The following is a 17,889-nucleotide window of genomic DNA, read 5'->3' as shown; positions in this document are numbered from 1 at the left end:
CCCCCCCCCCCCTGCAGCTGGCTCAGCTTCGGAAAAGTTCTGAAGTCATGGAAAGTTGGGGCTGTGCTCCCAGCCAGGGGCTGGGCCGGATGGCAGCCAAAACCTGAGCTGGGTTTTGACTTTATTTTTAGCTTTTCTGGCTGAGACGGAGGAGGGGAGACATCCTCCAGTTCTGGAAGGGCCTCTTTTCACGGGAGACAGACACTGTTGCTTGTTCCGAGGTGTGGCCAGAGGCCGGGAGCAGCAAGATTGTGGGGGAGGTCAGGGCCCCCTCCAGGTCTTCCCATCTTCCCCCCACCTCCGAGGGTGTCTCTGTGTCCCCCTCCTGGTGGAGCCTGTTTGAAAAGTCCTGAGCTGGTGGCAGGAGAGTGCTGCCTGTCTGGGCCCCTCCCTGCAGAGCCTCCTCAAGGCTGACCTCTGCCACTGCACCTTGTCACCATCACCCGTGTCACCGTCACCGCTGGGCCCCTTGGAGCTTAGGGCTTTTGCAGAGGCGAAAAATGCTGGCAGGGTCACTTTGCTTCTTCCCAGGACAGAAATGTCCCCTCCTGCCCACATTTGGTTCCTTTTTTTCCCTTCTGCCACGTGGGCCCACGCTTACAACACAGGAGTTACGGATGGCAGCCGGGGCCAGGCCCCCTGGGTCTTTCCCTGCACTCCCTGGGTCTCCTGCTTTCTCTCACCAGATGCTGGTGAGGTGATAATAACGTCTGGAAAGTTCTTGGGTTCCCCAGAAGTTTGGACCCCTCTCCTTCTCCAGTTCCGTATCTTTGGGGCCCAGAAAACGGAAGGAAATGGCAGAGGCATCCCCCGTTTATGTGTTTATTTGGCTAAAGCTTCACCCACTTTCAGGGCTGGAGCCCAAATGGGCCTGGAGGCTCAGGGGCCACATCTGGAGCCAGACGCTGAGGCTTGTGGCCGAAGGGTAGGGTTTAGTGTGCTCTCAAGCTCTGTAAGGCCTGGGGGGAAGGCAGCTGGACCCCCGTGCTTGGCCCCGGCCAGGGGACTCAGCCTGGGTCTGGAAAGGGAAGGGCCAGTACCGAGCCTAGTTGTCCTTATCCCTGACTTTTAACCGGACTTTCCCTCTGCACAGTCTCCGGGTGTAAAAGGGGCCAGGAGAGGTGACCAGTACCTTGGGGGCCCAAACTGAGAAGCTATAGGGATGCATGGACCCCAACACTGGGAGCCTGGTTGTCTGGGTCCCTGCAGGGAGGGAGGCGGAGTCAGGGAGGAGGAGGTTCAGGCCCTGTGTGGGAAGGGGCAGGAGACAAAGGTGGCCCTGTCTCTTTGGGAAGGAATGGGAGGAGAGGGAGGGAAAGCATTGCTCTCACGGGATTGCGCTTTCCCCTTGGCCCCGGGCACGTTCCTGAGCACTGAGTCATGGGAAGGGTGGAGAAGCAGGAAGGGGGTTTTGGGGACCTTGGGGGAAGTGGGAGTCCAGTCCCAGAGGCGGGCAGATGCTAACAAACCACAAGCAAGGATGCCCTCTCCTGGCAGTTGGAGGGACAGCCGAGCCCGGCCCCGGCTGGGCTGGCCGCCTAGGAGGTGGCTTCTGTCTCTCCGTGGGGGACCTGGCTCTCTCTAGGGATTCTAAAGCTACTCTTCCTTTGCTTCTTTAGCAATACCAAGAAGGAGGGCGACTTGATGGCCGCCCAGGCCCGCCTCAAGGACCTGGAGGCCCTGCTCAACTCCAAGGAGGCCGCCCTGAGCACCGCGCTCAGCGAGAAGCGCACCCTGGAGGGCGAGCTCCATGACCTGCGGGGCCAGGTGGCCAAGGTGAGGCCGCCCGCCAGGGCCCGCCATGACCCCTCCTCCCCCCAGAGAAGTACAGGCTCGCCCTACCCACCCTTTCACCCCAGTTGCTCTCCGAGGCACCTGTCTGTCCCGTTACACGGACAGGGCATCACGGCCATCTGCCCGCCCTGGTGCCATTTCACCCGCCCCCACCTCGCTGCGTCCTGCCCGTGCATCTGGCACAGCGGGTTTACGGTCGTCCACAGCTGGGGCGCCTGGCTGGGAGAACGTGCGACTCTTGATCTCGGAGTCACGAGTCAGAGCCTCATGTTGGGCATCTAGCTTATGTTAATAAATAAAGTAGTACGCAGACGTTTGCACGTAAGTCTGCAACAAACCGTGCCTGGCCCTGGATCCCTCCTGGTGTGGCTGTCCTGTAAGAGAGCGGAGGTCTCTGGAAGACCAAGCCAGCCTGAACTCAGCAGTGGATGGTCTATCACAGATGGGACGGGTGTTCTTGACGCTTGGCGTGTATATGGCTGTCTTTCCTTCCAAGGCACGTTGCTGTCTGTCCTGGGCTCTCGTCTCTCACATCGCAAGCTCAGAACAGAATCAAAGAAGCCGACTGGCTCCCGGTTCTGCCGCCTCACTGCTCAGAGCAGGGCCAGGACCAGGGTCAGGGGCCAGGCTCTCTGGGCTCGGCCCTCTGCCAGGCCCCGCCACCAGAGTGTGCCCAGCACACGGGAGACGCCAGTGGGTCGAGCACTAAGGCTGGGCTGGAGCCTTCTCCTCCAGGCCTCCTGCCGGCCCCTGCGCTGGCCAGTGGGCCTCTCGGAGACCAGAATCTGGGAGGGGTTCTCTGCCACTCAAACTTCAGAGATCTTTCTGTGGCAGAGAAGGGGGCATCTCTTCACGGTCCAGCCCCTGTCTTCCCGCGCAGCCGCTGTCCGTGTCGCCACCCCTGAGCCCTGTCGGCTCTGGCAGAACCGAGGACCCTGAAGCTCGCTGTGCCTCTGCGCCTCCAGGCCTTTACACGGGCCTTTGCCCCTGTGCTCAGGCAGTGTCCCCCTCTGCCCTGGGCACGTCCCAAGAGCCTGTCCTGCAGGCCTCAGCCCCCCGGAGGCCTTCCCAGACCCCCTCTACCACCCCAGGCGCACTGTGGTTCCAGCGTACTCTGGACGTGCGTCCTGTGGAGCGCTTGCTGTGTGTGGTGCCTCCTCTCGTTTCTTAGCGGGCGGTTCCGGCGGGTAAGGGGACCCCGTTCTGTCCGTGACGGCGGAGGCTGTCCGTCCCCCGGGCCTGTCCCTCACCTCTGCCTCCCCCCTCCCAGCTCGAGGCCGCCCTGGGTGAGGCCAAGAAACAGCTCCAGGACGAGATGCTGCGGCGGGTGGACGCGGAGAACAGGCTGCAGACCCTGAAGGAGGAGCTGGACTTCCAGAAGAACATCTACAGCGAGGTGGGGACTGTGCCCCGCCCGCCGGAGGGGCAGGGGGGCAGGGCTGGGGGCAGCTGTGGGCAGAGCTCGCCCGCCGGCCTCGTGCTGCCGGACGGGGAGTGCGGGGTGTCTGGCGCCCGGCCCCCAGGTTACGGCGGGGTGACGGTGGCCCCATCGGGGGTAGGACGGGACGGGGGGGGGGGGGGGGGCCCCCCCCCCCGGGCCCCCCCTTCCCCCGTGCGGGGGCGCGGCGGGGGGTGCGTGCCCCCCCCCCCCCCCAGGAGCTGCGAGAGACCAAGCGCCGCCACGAGACCCGGCTGGTGGAGATCGACAACGGCAAGCAGCGCGAGTTCGAGAGCCGGCTGGCGGACGCCCTGCAGGAGCTGCGGGCCCAGCACGAGGACCAGGTGGAGCAGTACAAGAAGGAGCTGGAGAAGACCTATTCTGCCAAGGTGCCTGCCCGCCCCCCGGGCCCCCGCCCTGCGCCCCCTGGGTCCCCCTCGGGTCCCCGCGGCCCTAACCCTGCGTCCTCCCCCGAAGCTGGATAACGCCAGGCAGTCGGCCGAGAGGAACAGCAACCTGGTGGGGGCCGCGCACGAGGAGCTGCAGCAGTCTCGTATCCGCATCGACAGCCTGTCGGCCCAGCTCAGCCAGCTGCAGAAGCAGGTGCCGCCCGCCTCGCCTCTCCACCCCCTCACCTCTACCCGCCTCGCTTCTATGCCGCCTCGCCTCTATCCTGCCTCTACCCCGCCTCACCTCTATCCCTCCTTGCCTCTACCTCGCCTCGCTTCTCCTTGCCTCACCTCTATACCACCTCGCCTCTCTCCTTGCCTCGCCTCTCTCCTGCCTCTACCCCACCTTGCCTCTACCCTACCTCGCCTCTACTCCACTTCACCTCTGTCCTGCCGCCGGGAGCCAGTGGCAGTGGTCGGGCGGGATGTAGGGCCCGGAGGAGGGGAGGGTAGAGGCGAGGGACAGAATGTGCCCCCAGGACCACGGACTGAGATGACCTGGCTGCTCCTCCAGGCCTCTTACGTCCCTGTGTGACCCTCACTCCCGAGAGCCTTGGTTTTCCGTTTGAAAACGGGGGCTGTATTTGCCCTGCACGAGGCTCAGTGTGCGGTCAAGCATCCGCCACCTCCCGGCTGGCCGTGCGTGTGGCCACGGGAGACAGGTTCCGGGCTCGGCACAGGGGTTTCACTTAGATGCGGGGAAGGGCTTCCCGGCCACCAGCCGCGCCACGTGACAGCCCCCTGCGGGCTCCGGTGCCTCGAGAACCTGGGGAGGGGGGCCCAGGGGCCGCGGGCGCTCACCGGACCCCGGCTCCCTCGCCCAGCTGGCCGCCAGGGAGGCGAAGCTGCGGGACCTGGAAGACTCGCTGGCCCGGGAGCGCGACACCAGCCGGCGGCTGCTGGCGGAGAAGGAGCGGGAGATGGCGGAGATGCGGGCGAGGATGCAGCAGCAGCTGGACGAGTACCAGGAGCTGCTGGACATCAAGCTGGCCCTGGACATGGAGATCCACGCCTACCGCAAGCTCCTGGAGGGCGAGGAGGAGAGGTGGGGCCGGGAGGGGCCGGGGCGGGGGGGGGTGAGGGGGGCAGAGGGGCGCCCCCCCCCCCCCACCAGCCGCCCACCTTGACGGGGCCCCTCTGTCCCCCTCGCCAGGCTGCGCCTGTCCCCCAGCCCCACCTCGCAGCGCAGCCGCGGCCGCGCCTCCTCGCACTCCTCCCAGACGCAGGGCTCGGGCAGCGTCACCAAGAAGCGCAAGCTGGAGGCCGCCGAGAGCAGGAGCAGCTTCTCACAGCACGCTCGCACCAGCGGGCGCGTGGCGGTGGAGGAGGTGGACGAGGAGGGCAAGTTCGTGCGGCTGCGCAACAAGTCCAGTGAGGTAGGTGCCCCCCCCCCCCCCCCCCCCCGGTCACCGCCCCCCCCCCCCCCCCCAGCCCCAGGCCCAAGGGCTCCAGCTCGGGGAGGGAGCAGACCCCAAGAAAGAGAGCGGCGCCCCTCCCAGAGGCACTCGGGGGCGGGCGTGTCCCTCCAGGGTGGGGAGCGGCTCCGAACTCGCCCCTGGCGGCCAGGCCCCCGTGAGCTATCTGACCCCTCTGAGCGCCCGAGATGAATAACAGCCCCTCGGTCTTTGAGTCGCTGGAAGCCGAGTGTCCAGTGTGCGCGGTCCTGCCTGGGCCCCTGAGCAAGGCGGACCAGGAGTCTGAATGAGCCTCCCCCCGCGTCCCCCTTCCCTTCCTTTCTGGCAGGACCAATCCATGGGCAATTGGCAGATCAAGCGCCAGAATGGAGATGACCCCTTGCTGACCTACCGCTTCCCACCAAAGTTCACCCTGAAGGCCGGGCAGGTGGTGACGGTGAGTGGCAGGCGTCTGGGACCCTGGGGCGGGTTGCGTGGGGGAGGGGTCAGCCTGAGGATGGGCACGCCGGACTGAGCACCTTCTCTAACCCTGCCCCCCTCCAGATCTGGGCTGCAGGAGCCGGGGCCACCCACAGCCCCCCTACCGACCTGGTGTGGAAGGCACAGAACACCTGGGGCTGCGGGAACAGCCTGCGCACGGCTCTCATCAACTCCACCGGGGAGGTGAGTGTGCCGCGGGCCGGCACAGGGCTGGACAGGGCCCCCCCTTGGTGGGCAGTACTGGAGCCGGGGGCACCCAACCCCAGGGAGCCAGTTCAAGGCCACTTCGCCCTAAGTCTCCCTCCGCTGCAACCCCAGGCGCCAAACTCTCCACCCAGTGCTCACACCTGAAGATGCCTCCCCCAGCAGCACGAGGGAAGGAAGGTGGGCAGTGAGGGCCATTACAGGCAGAAGCACACTCCTACCCAGAGAGCCTGGCAGTGCCCTCTGGGGAGAATAGCTCCTTGGCTTGCACCCCACAGAGGTCGGCAGCAGGCCGGACAAAGGGCACACCGTGGGAAAGGCTCTTTGGTGGCCACTGTGAGAGGATACACCACCCCGCTCCTGCCCCGACCCGCTAACCCTGGGGCCTGGCCCCGTGTCCCCGCAGGAGGTGGCCATGCGCAAGCTGGTGCGCTCAGTGACCGTGGTCGAGGACGACGAGGACGAGGACGGAGACGATCTGCTCCATCACCACCATGTGAGTGGCAGCCGCCGCTGAGGCCGAGCCCCCGCCGGGGCTCCCAGCCAGGCCTCCCCTTGCCAAAGATCTTTTCATTAAAGAACGTTCTGGAACTTCACGCGCTGCCCTGGCTTTTCTTCTCTCCTCCCTGTTCCTTGAGCAGGGAGCCCAGGTGTCTGGGAGGAGGGACTTCCTGACGCCACGGCGTCTTCCCACGGGAGCAGTGGACGGGGCTGTGGATTTGTCTCCCGGGACGGGGATGGGAGGACAGAAGTGGGGCACCCAGCCTGCCTCTCTCCCCAGCCCCTGCTGCATGCACCTCCTCCCCCCCCCCCCCCCCCCCTGGCCCCCGGGGCGGGGGTTGGGCGGGGGGGCCCCCCCCCCCCCCCCCACGCCATTTATTTTGCATGCCTGCCACCCAACAAGCTTGTTCACTGGCCCTCCCCTGTAAGCCCAGAGAGGCCGGGGCAGAGCCCAGCCAGAACCCCAGTTCCCTGTCCCCACGTCTTCCTGACCCCGTCTCTGCCTTTCCACGCCTTGCCCTCCTCCCAGCCGGGCCCTGCTCCGGGGGGGGGGGGGGGGGGGGGCCTGAGCACAGAACCCGCCTTCCTGCCTGGTGGCGGTGCCGCAGGAGCGCAGAGCCGGGTGCTGGGCCTGAGCGCTGTCCCAGACCCGCCGTCCCGCCTGAGCCTTGTCTTCCTCCTCAGGGCTCCCACTGCAGCAGCTCGGGGGACCCCGCCGAGTACAACCTGCGCTCACGCACCGTGCTGTGCGGGACGTGCGGGCAGCCTGCGGACAAGGCTTCCGCCAGCGGCTCGGGAGCCCAGGTGGGCGGAACCATCTCCTCTGGCTCTTCCGCCTCCAGTGTCACGGTCACCCGAAGCTACCGCAGTGTGGGGGGCAGTGGGGGGAGCGGCTTCGGGGACAGCCTGGTCACGCGCTCCTACCTCCTGGGCAACTCCAGCCCTCGAACCCAGGTGAGTTTGTCCCTCCGCCTCCACCCCTGCAAGCAGAGGACCCTGGTCCTTGAGGGTTAAGACGAGGGGGCCCTGTCGGGGGGGGAGGCCTTCTCTTCCGCAGCCCGGGGGAGCGGGAGCCTCCTCCCCTCAGCCCCAGATCCTAGACAGTGGGCTCCTGCATCCTGCCCCTCCCGTCTGAGCCCCAGACTGGAGGGCGGGGGCGGGGCCGGGGGCACCGGGAGGTCTTCCGGGGGAGTCCCCCCCCCACACCGTGGCTCACACCCGTCCCCTCTCTCTTCTCTCTCAGAGCCCCCAGAACTGCAGCATCATGTAATCTGGGACCTGCCAGGCCCGGGTGAGGGTGGAGACCTCCTGAGTCCTCCTCACCTCATGGCCACCCCCCGCCCTGCACCTCAGGGGAGGGGGCTTGAAGCCAAAGAAAATACCCCTTTGGTTTTGTCTTCTATGTTTCGTTTTTTTCTAAGAGAACTTATTTTCTACAGTGGTTTTATACTGAAGGAGAGACACAAGCAAAAAAAAAAAAAAAAAAAAAAAAAAAAGCTCTATCTCCACCCCCGTCCTTTCCCTGCTTCCGGGAAACTCACATCTGCCTTAAAACCAAAGAGGGCTTCCTCCAGAAGCCGAGGGAAAGGGATGCTTTTTACAGAGCCTAGTTTCTGCTTCTGCGCCCTGCTGCTGCCCCCACCCCGGGGACCCCACGAACATGGTGCCTGCGAGGCGGGTGTGGAGCCTTCTGGGCCGGCCTCCAAGGGAGAGGGGTGCTGAGCCGGGCCCCTCGGCCAGCCCCCTTCAGTCCACTACACCTGGCTGAGGCTCCTTGCCCACCCCGTCCCAGTCCCACCCCTGCCCCAGCCCCCGGGGGCGACTCATTCTGCCAGGTACCAGCCGCACTTGCTTTTTCTGTATTTTATTTAGACAAGAGATGGGAATGAGGTGGGAAAGAGGGGAAGGAAGGTTCTTTGAGCCTGCCTCACCTGGAAGCCAGAAGGAAGGGCTCTGCCCTGTTACTGGAGGTCAAGGTCAAGTGGGTGCAGGGGAGCAGGGAGAGGGGAGGGTTCGAGGAAGGGTGGGAGCCTGCCGTGGCCCCACCCCGGAGGAGGAAGGTGACAAGCGGTGGAGGGTGTGCGTCTGTGGGTTTGCAAACACTAAAGAGCCCCTTGCCCCCCCTTTCCCATCTGCACCCTTCTCTCTCCCCAAATCAATACACTAGTTGTTTCTATCCCTGGCTGCTGTGGTATCTGTCTCTGTTGACGGGCGTCACCGAGAGTTTGGAGGGGCAGACACACACGCACACACACATGTCGCGTGGTCACCCACATCCTCGTGCTCGGGACCCTCCAGCCTCACCCCTGCTCTGGGGGACGCGAGCTGAAGCCCTCAGAGCTTCGGATCCACACCTGGGTCCTCCGGTGCCTGGTGGGGAGAGGCTTTGACATCAGCAGGGCCCTGTCCCCAAGGACAGAGGGGTAGAGCCTGATGGAGGGCCCCGCCTTCCTAACCTCCTTCATCCGGTCAGCACCCACCTGAGAGCCTTCTGTCTGCCAGGCCCCGAGCTGCCTCGGGACCTGGGGCAAGGACAAACGGGGGGAGGGTGTAGGAGAGAGTGAGGGCAGCAGGACAGCATTGGGTCTGACTTTGCAAGCCAGCAGCTGAGGTCCCTTTGTGCTCAGCTTGGGGGCAGGGAGACAAACAGGACCGCACACTCTGCGTCCTCGGAGAAACTCCACCCCAGCCGACGTCCCAGCACGTGCGTGCGGCTGCAGACGAGGGGACTGTTTGGGGGAGCAGGAGCCTCGGAGGGGGAGATGACTTTATAAGCCAGGAGCCAGGGGTCTGGGGCGAGGGGAGGGCCCCACACAGGGAACAGGAGCCACGGAGAGCAACCGCTCCCCTGGCCCTTTCTAGATCCCGAAGCATCTCTGCCCTATTTCATTTGACCCCCCCGTAGTCTTGAGAGGGATCATCCCCTCTGCCCCTGGAAACGGGGGCTCTAAGTGAACTGCCACACGGCCAGTAGGCGCCCCTGCTCCTGTGACATCACTCTCCCCTCTGAAGGGAAAGCAGAGATGTTATAAAGTATATGCTCCCTGGGGCGAAGGAGCTGGGCTGCAGTGACAAGTCAGTGAGAAAAAGAGCAAGGTCTGGGATGATGGGGGACATTCTCGAAAAAGTGTTAAGGGGGGCTGCGGCCAGGTGCCCCTGGAAGAGGGATGCTGAGAGGGAGGGGTGTGAGCTTGAGGAAAGGGTCCCTACCGGAGGTGGGTAGCTTCCGAGAAGGAAACCCCCTCCCGGGCCCCCCCACCCCCTGCTTCCGGCGATGGCGCCCCGACGGGTTTGGGCCCCTGGGCGGCGGCCGAGGGGTCCGTCCTGTGCACTTCCCGGGCCGGGCACCCGAGGGCGCCAGAGCACCGCCCGGGCGGTGGCTGCGGGCGCGGCCCCGGGGACCCAGGCGCCGGCGCGGGGGACTCGCGCCCAGGTGCCTCGGCTCCCACGCCTGTCACCGCGCCGCGACGCAGCCCCGCGCGCGTGGCAGGCCAAAGAGATTAATTTTTAAAACGTGGGTTTTTTGGCATCACGTAGTGATAGTCTGCAGTAAAACTGAAAACGCAGGTAAGTCAAAAGCAGGGGAGAAAGTCATCCCTTTGCAGTCACCCCGAGACAGCCACTGATGGGTTTCTTCGCAGACGTCGTCCCCGAACACATGCTTTACACAGTTAAGATCTCACTGCGGCTTAAATTTTGATTCTGCTTTTCAGTTCACATGCGTGAGCCCTTTCCCAGGTTCTTTCTAAGTTTATAAACATGATTTTTAAATAACATGGATTCTTTCTCCACTGGCCCATGTAAGTGATACTTGGTCGTCCCAGAGTGGGGAGAAAAGGGGAGAGAGGCCCACCCTCCTTATCGGCACTTTCACTACTGCCCCACGGCCACCGTCAACAGTTGCGGGGGGAGGCCTCCCACCGTTTTCTGTGCAGTTTCGATTTTCAAATACGTCCATACGTCTGCCATGTTCCGCGGCTTGTTGCAAATGACGTTTCCTGGGACAGACATCTGCCCAGGCATCTCTGGGCATTTCCACGAAGTCAACTCCAGGAACAGGACTGGCTGCGTCAGGGCTGTGTACGTCGCAAAAGCTGTTGATGATGTTGCCAACCACCTTCCAGAGAGACTAGACTTCCTGTCCTGACCTGCTGCTGAGCTCACTTCTCCGCGAGTGGCTCCTGACCACCAAGCTTTTGCTGGTTTTAATCCTCGCCAACTTGATAGGAAAGTGATTACACGTCATTGTTTCCCAACTGCGTTTCTTTGAAAAGAAATTGAAATCAGTCGGTTGAGCGTCCGACTTCAGCTCAGGTCACGATCTCACGGTTTGTGGGTTCGAGCCCCGCGTCGGGCTCTGTGCGGACAGCTCGGAGCCTGGAGCCTACCTCGGGTTCTGCGTCTCCCTCTCTCTCTGCTCCTGTCCCGCTCGCATTCTGTCTCTCTCTCAAAAATGAATAAACAGTAAAAAATATACTTTTTAAAAAAGAAGTTGAGGGGCGCCTGGGTGGCGCAGTCGGTTGAGCGTCCGACTTCAGCCAGGTCGCGATCTCGCGATCTCGCGGGATCTCGTGATCTCGCGGTCCGTGGGTTCGAGCCCCGCGTCGGGCTCTGGGCTGATGGCTCAGAGCCTGGAGCCTGTTTCCGATTCTGTGTCTCCCTCTCTCTCTGTCTCTCTGCCCCTCCCCCGTTCATGCTCTGTCTCTCTCTGTCGCAAAAATAAATGTTGAAAAAAAATTTTTTTAAATAAAAAAGAAGTTGAAATTGTTTTTCATTCGTGTACAATGGTTATTTGCATTTCTTCTGGTGCGAATAAGGTTTCTATCCTTTGCTCATTTTTTTATTGGGAAGATTATCTTTTTCATATTGGTTCTTAAGATCAGGGGAGAAAGCCCTCTTGACTTTATCTATAGGTATTAAACCATATTTTTTGCAAATATTTTATAAAGGATGTTTATCATATAGAAATACTTAAAAATGGCTAAGTGTATATGTAACACCTCATTTCACAATCGTCTCTGGGTATTTGAATTTGTTCTCACTTCTGTGATTATAAATAATGGGGCAGAGACTACCTTTTAAGTATTCCAGGTAATTTCTTACAGTGGAGTTTGGGTGGTTCCCCTTCTGACTAGGCCGACTTTAAAGTCATGACCACACATCCCTAGCGTTGCCCCCTGCCCCTCCTGTCCCTAGCCCCGTCACCCCCTTTCTCCAGATGACCGCATCACACCTCCTCCTGTCTCATTCCCCTCCTCACGCTCAGCTGCCGACCCGTTTCTGGCTTCATTCCAGAGACGCTGCTGTCGCTGACGTCCATGTGCCCTGCATGTGGCTGGCCCACTGGTCCCTGCTCAGTCCCCACCTTCCTTGACCTTGCTGGTCACGGACGATGACTCTGGTCCCTCTCAGCCCACACTGCTGGGTCTTCCTCTTCTCCCCCACCTCTGACAGACCGAGTGCCCGGACCCGACCCCTCTCTGGCTACACTGGGGCCTGGAGACATCTCCTCCGGGCTCACGGCCTTCGACACCATCCGCACACTCTGACTCCCAGGTTGACACCTTCAACTCATTCCTTTGCCCTGAACCCCAAACCTGATGCTTGTCCAAGTTGGCATGTCCGGAGCGGATAGCCTGACTGCCACCCACCCCCGACCTGCTCTGCCTGTCGTCTTCCCCGGGGCACCTGCTGACTGTCCTTCTCCCCAGCTGCTCAGGCTGGAGTCCACCCGTAACTCCTCAAGCCCTCTCGAGCCCCACACTCAGTCCATCGGCACGTTCCGTCACCTCCGTCTTTAGCATGGATCTGGAATCCAGTTCATTCTACACCCCCCGCCCTGCCTCCACCTCTTGTCGGGACTGTGGCAGTCCCTCCTAGCTGGTCTCCTGCCCCCGCCCCCCACGCGTTGCTCTCCATGCAGGGGCAGAGTGACCCTTTGCCGCTCCGGCCACTCCTCTGCTCAAAACTCTCCAGAGCCTTCCCAAAGCAGTGAGAGGCCAGACAGCAGGCACGAACGCCGTGTGAAGCCCTGCGTGACAACCTGGGGGACAGCGCGTCCCTCACCAGCCCCTCAGGCCGCACTGACCGCCTTGGTGTTCCTGGGACCCCCCAAGCGCCTGCCCGCCTTGAGTGCTTCCCCAGCCTGGACCACTTTTCCCATCAAATACTGCGCGCCTGTCCCTGCACTTAGCACCACCAGACGTATCTCATTTCTGTATCTCCTCATGTTCTGTCCTCCACCCCAGACAGGCGTTTTCATGTTTTATTCACGCTGACCCCCCAGCACCTAGCGCAGGGCCTGACCCCAGAGCAGGTACTTGGTCAGTACCCGTAAGTGCAGGAATGGGACCGCTCAGCGTGAGCACTTCCTGCAGAGCCACGCTGGGCGGGCGGGGGTGGGTTGGGGGCTAGTCCTCGCTTTGGGTGAAGCACCCCGAAGCCAGCGAGGAGACAGGGTCGGCCACAAAGTCACCCAGCTTGCTGGTGGTGGGGCGCGGGGCTCCTGACTCCCACAAAACACGGTGGCAACTCAGAACACTGTGGGGACACCAGAGGGCTTTCTGGATGAAGGGGTTCTTTTGGGGGGGGCAGGGAAGGACAGGAAGAGTTTTATGGGGGCGGGGGGCCTGGCTGGCTCAGAGGAGCCTGCGACCCTTGATCTCGGGGTCGTGAGTTCGAGCCCCACGTTGGGTGTAGAGATGACTTTCAGAATATTCTATCAGGTAGAAATGGAAGGAAAGGACCTGCGCTGCAGGTCGCAGATTTAGCGTTCCCTGAAGCTGGGGGAAAGGCGGGGCCCAGGAGGACTGGGGCAGAGCCTTCTCACACTCCAGAGACTGAAATTCATGCTGCGGACACTGGGGGGCCGGGGCTGAAAACTGGCTGCTGGCTTTCCGTCTCCATTTCTGTCTCCCTCTGCTGAACGTTTCTCTGGCTGCCCGGCCCCTCCGTGGCCACAAGTAACCCACCAAGTCATTTGCTGTTTCGCGGTCCCCGCCCTAACAACCCACAGGCTAGGACCCTGCGTCCTCAGCGCCCTCGGAGCCCCTCATCCCACAGCCAGAGGGGCAGACGGGCAAGACTCGGAGGGGGGTTGGGAGGGGAGGGTGCCTCCTGTCCCCAGCCCCCTGCAGTGACCTTGAGGTGCTGGCCTCCCCTCCCCCCCTCCCCCGCCCGCCTCTGGGGCCAGGCCTCAGGCCCTTACAATCCTTGGGCCAGATCTTCGCGCTTAGTACCAGTCCGTGCCAGCTGGCAGCTCTCACCGGAGACTGAGGTGGCACGAATATGGGGGAGGGGGAGGAAGTGGGCAGGGGCCCAAGGGGAATAGGGGCCAGGATCCGAGGGGGTGGCAGTCAGAAGCTGGGTGGCCGCCGTGGGGGTCACATGGGATGAGGGAACGGCTAGACTGAGGAGTTGGAGGGCTTCCGGGCCCTGGAGGGGGTGTCAGCACCCCCGCTCTGGTCCTCCTGCCCCTGACAGGTCTAATCGTCTCCCCGCCACCCACTTTCCTCTACACCCACCCCCTGAAGCTGTCCCTAGCTAATTCGTCTTGGTTCCTTTAAGAGCTGCCTGGGAACTGGGGCACTGGAGGGGGCTGGCGGGGGGGGGGGGGCCCACCCCCTCCCCCTGCCAAGCCCGCCTCTGCTCCGCCCCCTGCCCTGGCCGGACTCTGCTGGAAGTCTTGGACGCCTGGGTTAGGGTCTCCACTGCTGGGCTGGGGGTAAGGCCGGGAAGTGGTGGGGAAGGGGGACCGTGGTCCCTGGGGGAGGGGGAGGGGAGGGGGGGATGCCAGTTTCCTCATACCCCAGGTGTCTGTGCCAATTTCAGTGGACAACACAGGGGGTCCTTCTGGGTGGTCCTCGGCCTCGGACTGGGGGAAGGGCAGCTCCGGGGATCTGGAGGGGCAGGGACCGCGGGGCAGGGCGCCTGTGGCTCCTCACCCTCCACTCCCCTGTTTTGTCTTCCTGGGACTCTCCTTTGATCAACTCCATCAGCTACTCGCTGCCCTTCCTGCAATTAAAGACGTGGGGCCCTGACAGGTGGGGAAACTGAGGCCAGGCCAGCCACAGGAAAGGGAAGTGTATGAGCAGGTGCAGGGGAAGTGGAGATTAGGCTGCAGAAAGCCTCTCCCTCCTCCCCCACCTGGAACAAGAAGATACAGGGCACTGGGTGTCCAGCTCGACCCCGGCACATTTCTAGCCGCAGCCACAGCCGCTGCCCGAGACTGGGTCCCTGCTGCCTCACAGGACGTCTGGGCTCCTTCCTGGAAGCCCTGATTCCATACATCGAGGCTGGGAGAGGCTCCCCAAAGCTCACCCGGGTAACCCTGGATGCGGGCGAAGCTTGCAGGCTCCCTCTACCTTGCTCCCTTGGAGTATTTCAGAGATGTGGCCCTTACAGTTCTGTTCAGAGACTGCACCCAATTCCCCTGGAAGGAGGGAAGGAGAGGGGAAGGACCCAGGACACTCCCCGGCGGGCGGGAAGTCCTTCTATAGTCTTACCTTCTTCTTCCCTGTTCCACCGCCAGCCCAGTTCCCTCTGGGCCTGGCCACCCGGATTTCCAATCGGTTCTTCCCCCCGCTACCACAGCCCCGTCCAGCGGGAGAGGAGCCTGCGGGCGCCCTCCGAAGCCCCGAGGCCTGGGTGCTGTCGGCAGTGAAGAGATGGTGGCGGTGGGGGTGGTGACAGAGCTCCGCTCAGAGCCCACTTCTGCTTTTGGCCCAGGCCTTGTCCTCGCCACCCCACTCCAGACGGAAACGCTCACCCGCCACCCCGACCCAGACCTGAAAGGGAACCAGGCTTGGCCTCTGAACCCCTGAGCCTGGGGCTGGTCCCAGCACACTTACTTCCTTCTTAAAAATACTATGACGTCTCGAAATGAGCTGAGCTGCTCCCAGGTAGGCTGGAATCAGAGAGGACAAGCAAGCTGCCCAGGGTCACACCACAAGTTACAGGCAGCCGTGCCTGGGACCCAGGCCTTCTGCGCCCTGGCCCCGGGCTGTCTGTTTCCCAGTCTTCCCACAGGCCGAGAGAGGGGCCAACCCCGAAGGGGCTTTTCCACCTCCTCCTGTTAGCAATGAGAAAGCTGAGGTGCAGCGGGGGACAGGAGGGCGCTCTGCTGAGTAGGTGCTCAGGGTCAGGGCTGGGAGAGGACACAGGCCCAGCTTCAACACTGGCCCCAGAGCCCCTGCTTGCTCCTTCGTAGCTGGGGAACAATAATAGCTCAGCCTGTCTCTGTTTTATCCCTATCTGGCCTCGACCTTTGGAAAGTCCCTTCTGAAGTCTGCCCTCATGCTTCCTCTTAGAGCATAAGACTTCTCCTAACAGGTCTCAGGGGGTTGGCCAAAGAAGGCTTCTGGCCCAGCGGCTTGGGAAGAAATGGCAGAACCTGAACCCGGAAGCCAGGATAGTGAGGATGGAAGAGGGCCTCTTAGCCTGCTTGACGGAGCCCCTGTCCCTCGGCCTGTTTGCACAGATCTCTGTATGTGCACTCGCCTCCTCCTTGGCAAACTCAGTTTGCACGGGGTCCGGCCAGCTGGCATCCAGTTATGACCCCCTGTCCCCGTGCATATACACAGTTCCCAGGGAAGAGGGAAACCCTGAGAAATTGACCATAAAAGAATTGGCCCCACGTGACCCCCGAACCCAGCCAGGGGACATCTACGAGGTGGTGCCTGCCTGACAGGGGGAGAGGGAGCTGAGCAAGGACCCCCAGGGGCTCCCCCCATATCTGGAGTCCCACCTCCCCCACACTGTGGATCCACGAGCAGCAGAAGGTGGGGCGCAGGGGGACACGGGTAGGAGGAGGAAGAATATGGGGAGATTCTAGTCCCTCCCACTTAGAGATGCGGTCGCCATGGTGACTGAGGACCAGTGAGGCGGGATGGGGTTGGGGATGGGGGGCGGGGGTGTGGCACGGACGAAGGCACTGGGAGACAGGAACTGCCTGGCATTCCAGGGGGAGGCAAGCTCGGTGCATCCCCAAGCTCCAGGTAAGGGAGCCAGAGGGCTGAAGGGTGGGGGGGGGGGGGGGGCGGGCCATTGTCTGGTGCTGGCTCTGCCTTGAGAAGGGGGCAGACAGAGGGGTCGGGCCATTGTGTGCGGCACTCAGCTCAGCCTTCCAGCTCAGATCCAGGAGGCCTAGGAGGCCCCGGGGAAAGGGTTGGGGGGATTGGGCTTGGCGGGTGGTGAGAATGCTGAGAGACAGTGTGGGTGGGAAGAGGTGCGGGGATGCCGGGGGAGTAGAGGCTAAGGAAGCGCCTCGCACACCGTAGGCACCTAAATATAAGTTGACTGGATCATAAAAACAGGGCAAGACGGTGCAGGGCAGGTAGGGCTGAGGAAGAGGAGCCAGGAAGCAGATGTACCCCAGGACCGTGCTCTTCTAGGGCTACCCCTGAGGCCGGGAGGGAGAGGGGGTAAGGGGAGCTAGACCTGGTCGTTGATGAAGCCCGGAGTGGCTTTTCTCCCAGCTCCTGGAGCCCCTTCCAGGGAGGTGTCCATGTTGCCAGGAGCCCCAAAGGGACAGAGTTCCCCAGAGTTCTGTGGGCGAGCAGAGGGTAGGGGTGGAGAGGGGCGAGCACAGGGTAGGGGTGGAGAGGGGCGAGCACAGGGTAGGGGTGGAGAGGGGCGAGCACAGGGCAGGGGTGGAGAGGGGTGAGCACAGGGTAGGGGTGGAGAGGGGTGAGCACAGGGTAGGGTGTGTGTGTTGAGTGAACACAGGGTAGGGATGAAGGGAGGTGAGCATGGTGTAGGGGTGCAGGTGGGGAGAGCACAGGGTAGGGGTGGAGGGGTGTGAGCACGGGGTAGGGGTGGAGAGGGGTGAGCACAGGGTAGGGGTGGAGAGGGGTGAGCACAGGGTAGGGGTGGAGAGGGGTGAGCACAGGGTAAGGGTGGAGAGGCGTGAGCACAGGGTAAGGGTGGAGAGGGGTGAGCACAGGGTAGTGGTGGAGAGGGGTGAGCACAGGGTAGGGTGTGTGTGTGGAGTGAACACAGGGTAGGGATGAAGGGAGGTGAGCATGGTGTAGGGGTGCAGGTGGGGAGAGCACAGGGTAGGGGTGGAGGGGTGTGAGCATGGGGTAGGGGTGGAGAGGGGCGAGCATGGGGTAGGGTGCAGGTGGGGTGAGCATAGGGTAGGATGCAGGGGAGATGAACATAAGGTAGGGGTGCAGGGGAGTGAGCACGGGGTAGGGGTGGAGGGGGGATGAGCGTGGGGTAGAGTTAGGGGGGGATGAGCATAGTGTAGGGGGTGGGGGGTGAGCATAGGGTAGGGGGCAGGGGAGTGAGCATGGAGTAGGGGTGGAGGGGGGATGAGCATAGGGTAGGGATGCAGGGGATTGAACATAGGGTAGGGGTGGAGGTGGGTGAGTGCAGGGTAGGGGTGTAGGTGGGGAGAGTAGGGGTGCAGGGAAGTTTGCATGGGGGAGGCGTGGAGAGAGGTGAGCATAGGGTAGGGTTCAGGGGGGTAATTACAGGGTGTGGGTGGAGGGGGGATGAGCATGGGGTAGGGGGCAGGGGGATGAGCATAGGGCAGGATACAGGGGAGTGAGTACAGGGTTGAGGTGCAGGGGGCTGAGCACAGGGTAGAGGGCCGGGGGATGAGCAT

The 17,889-nt window shown here is 62.7% G+C and overlaps 2 protein-coding genes and 1 long non-coding RNA gene across 6 annotated transcripts in view; 2 read left to right on the top strand and 1 right to left on the bottom strand.

The window, feature by feature from the left end:
* Positions 1 to 8,463, top strand: part of LMNA (lamin A/C) — an 8,718-nt gene extending 255 nt beyond the window's left edge. The window contains exons 2-12 of the mRNA XM_040452349.1: positions 1,543 to 1,776; positions 3,065 to 3,190; positions 3,451 to 3,621; positions 3,710 to 3,835; positions 4,506 to 4,726; positions 4,835 to 5,057; positions 5,425 to 5,532; positions 5,640 to 5,759; positions 6,187 to 6,276; positions 6,966 to 7,235; positions 7,525 to 8,463. Of these exons, the coding sequence (XP_040308283.1) occupies positions 1,543 to 1,776; positions 3,065 to 3,190; positions 3,451 to 3,621; positions 3,710 to 3,835; positions 4,506 to 4,726; positions 4,835 to 5,057; positions 5,425 to 5,532; positions 5,640 to 5,759; positions 6,187 to 6,276; positions 6,966 to 7,235; positions 7,525 to 7,551 (1,716 nt within the window). The 3' untranslated portion in view covers positions 7,552 to 8,463. The remainder of the gene's footprint in view (positions 1 to 1,542; positions 1,777 to 3,064; positions 3,191 to 3,450; positions 3,622 to 3,709; positions 3,836 to 4,505; positions 4,727 to 4,834; positions 5,058 to 5,424; positions 5,533 to 5,639; positions 5,760 to 6,186; positions 6,277 to 6,965; positions 7,236 to 7,524) is intronic.
* Positions 8,464 to 10,683: 2,220 nt separating this feature from the next.
* Positions 10,684 to 16,870, bottom strand: LOC121015610 (uncharacterized). Of its 3 annotated transcripts, XR_005783902.1 has the most exons (4): positions 16,719 to 16,870; positions 15,131 to 15,186; positions 14,786 to 14,930; positions 10,684 to 10,727 (listed from the first exon to the last, which is right to left on the bottom strand). It is a non-coding gene; the product is annotated as an uncharacterized LOC121015610 (long non-coding RNA). The 3 variants fall into 3 exon arrangements; XR_005783900.1 differs by having other exon boundaries at positions 14,786 to 15,186; XR_005783901.1 differs by lacking the exon at positions 10,684 to 10,727 and adding an exon at positions 10,950 to 10,989 and having other exon boundaries at positions 14,786 to 15,186.
* The window catches only part of SEMA4A (semaphorin 4A), a 27,956-nt gene continuing 23,973 nt past the window's right edge, over positions 13,907 to 17,889 (top strand). Inside the window, exon 1 of one of the 2 annotated variants that reach the window (XM_040452658.1) lies at positions 13,907 to 14,004. The gene's annotated coding sequence lies outside the window, so the exon portion shown is untranslated. Of the gene's footprint in view, positions 14,005 to 16,210; positions 16,277 to 17,889 lie in introns of those variants that run through there. The other variant, XM_040452656.1, reaches the window with a different exon arrangement.

This window comes from Herpailurus yagouaroundi, unplaced genomic scaffold, assembly GCF_014898765.1.
Source record: "Herpailurus yagouaroundi ecotype Mexico unplaced genomic scaffold, PumYag 207, whole genome shotgun sequence".
Classification (NCBI taxonomy): Eukaryota; Metazoa; Chordata; class Mammalia; order Carnivora; family Felidae; genus Herpailurus; species Herpailurus yagouaroundi.
The sequence above is the reverse complement of the archived record's forward strand: the minus strand, read 5'-3'. Positions and strand labels throughout refer to the sequence as shown.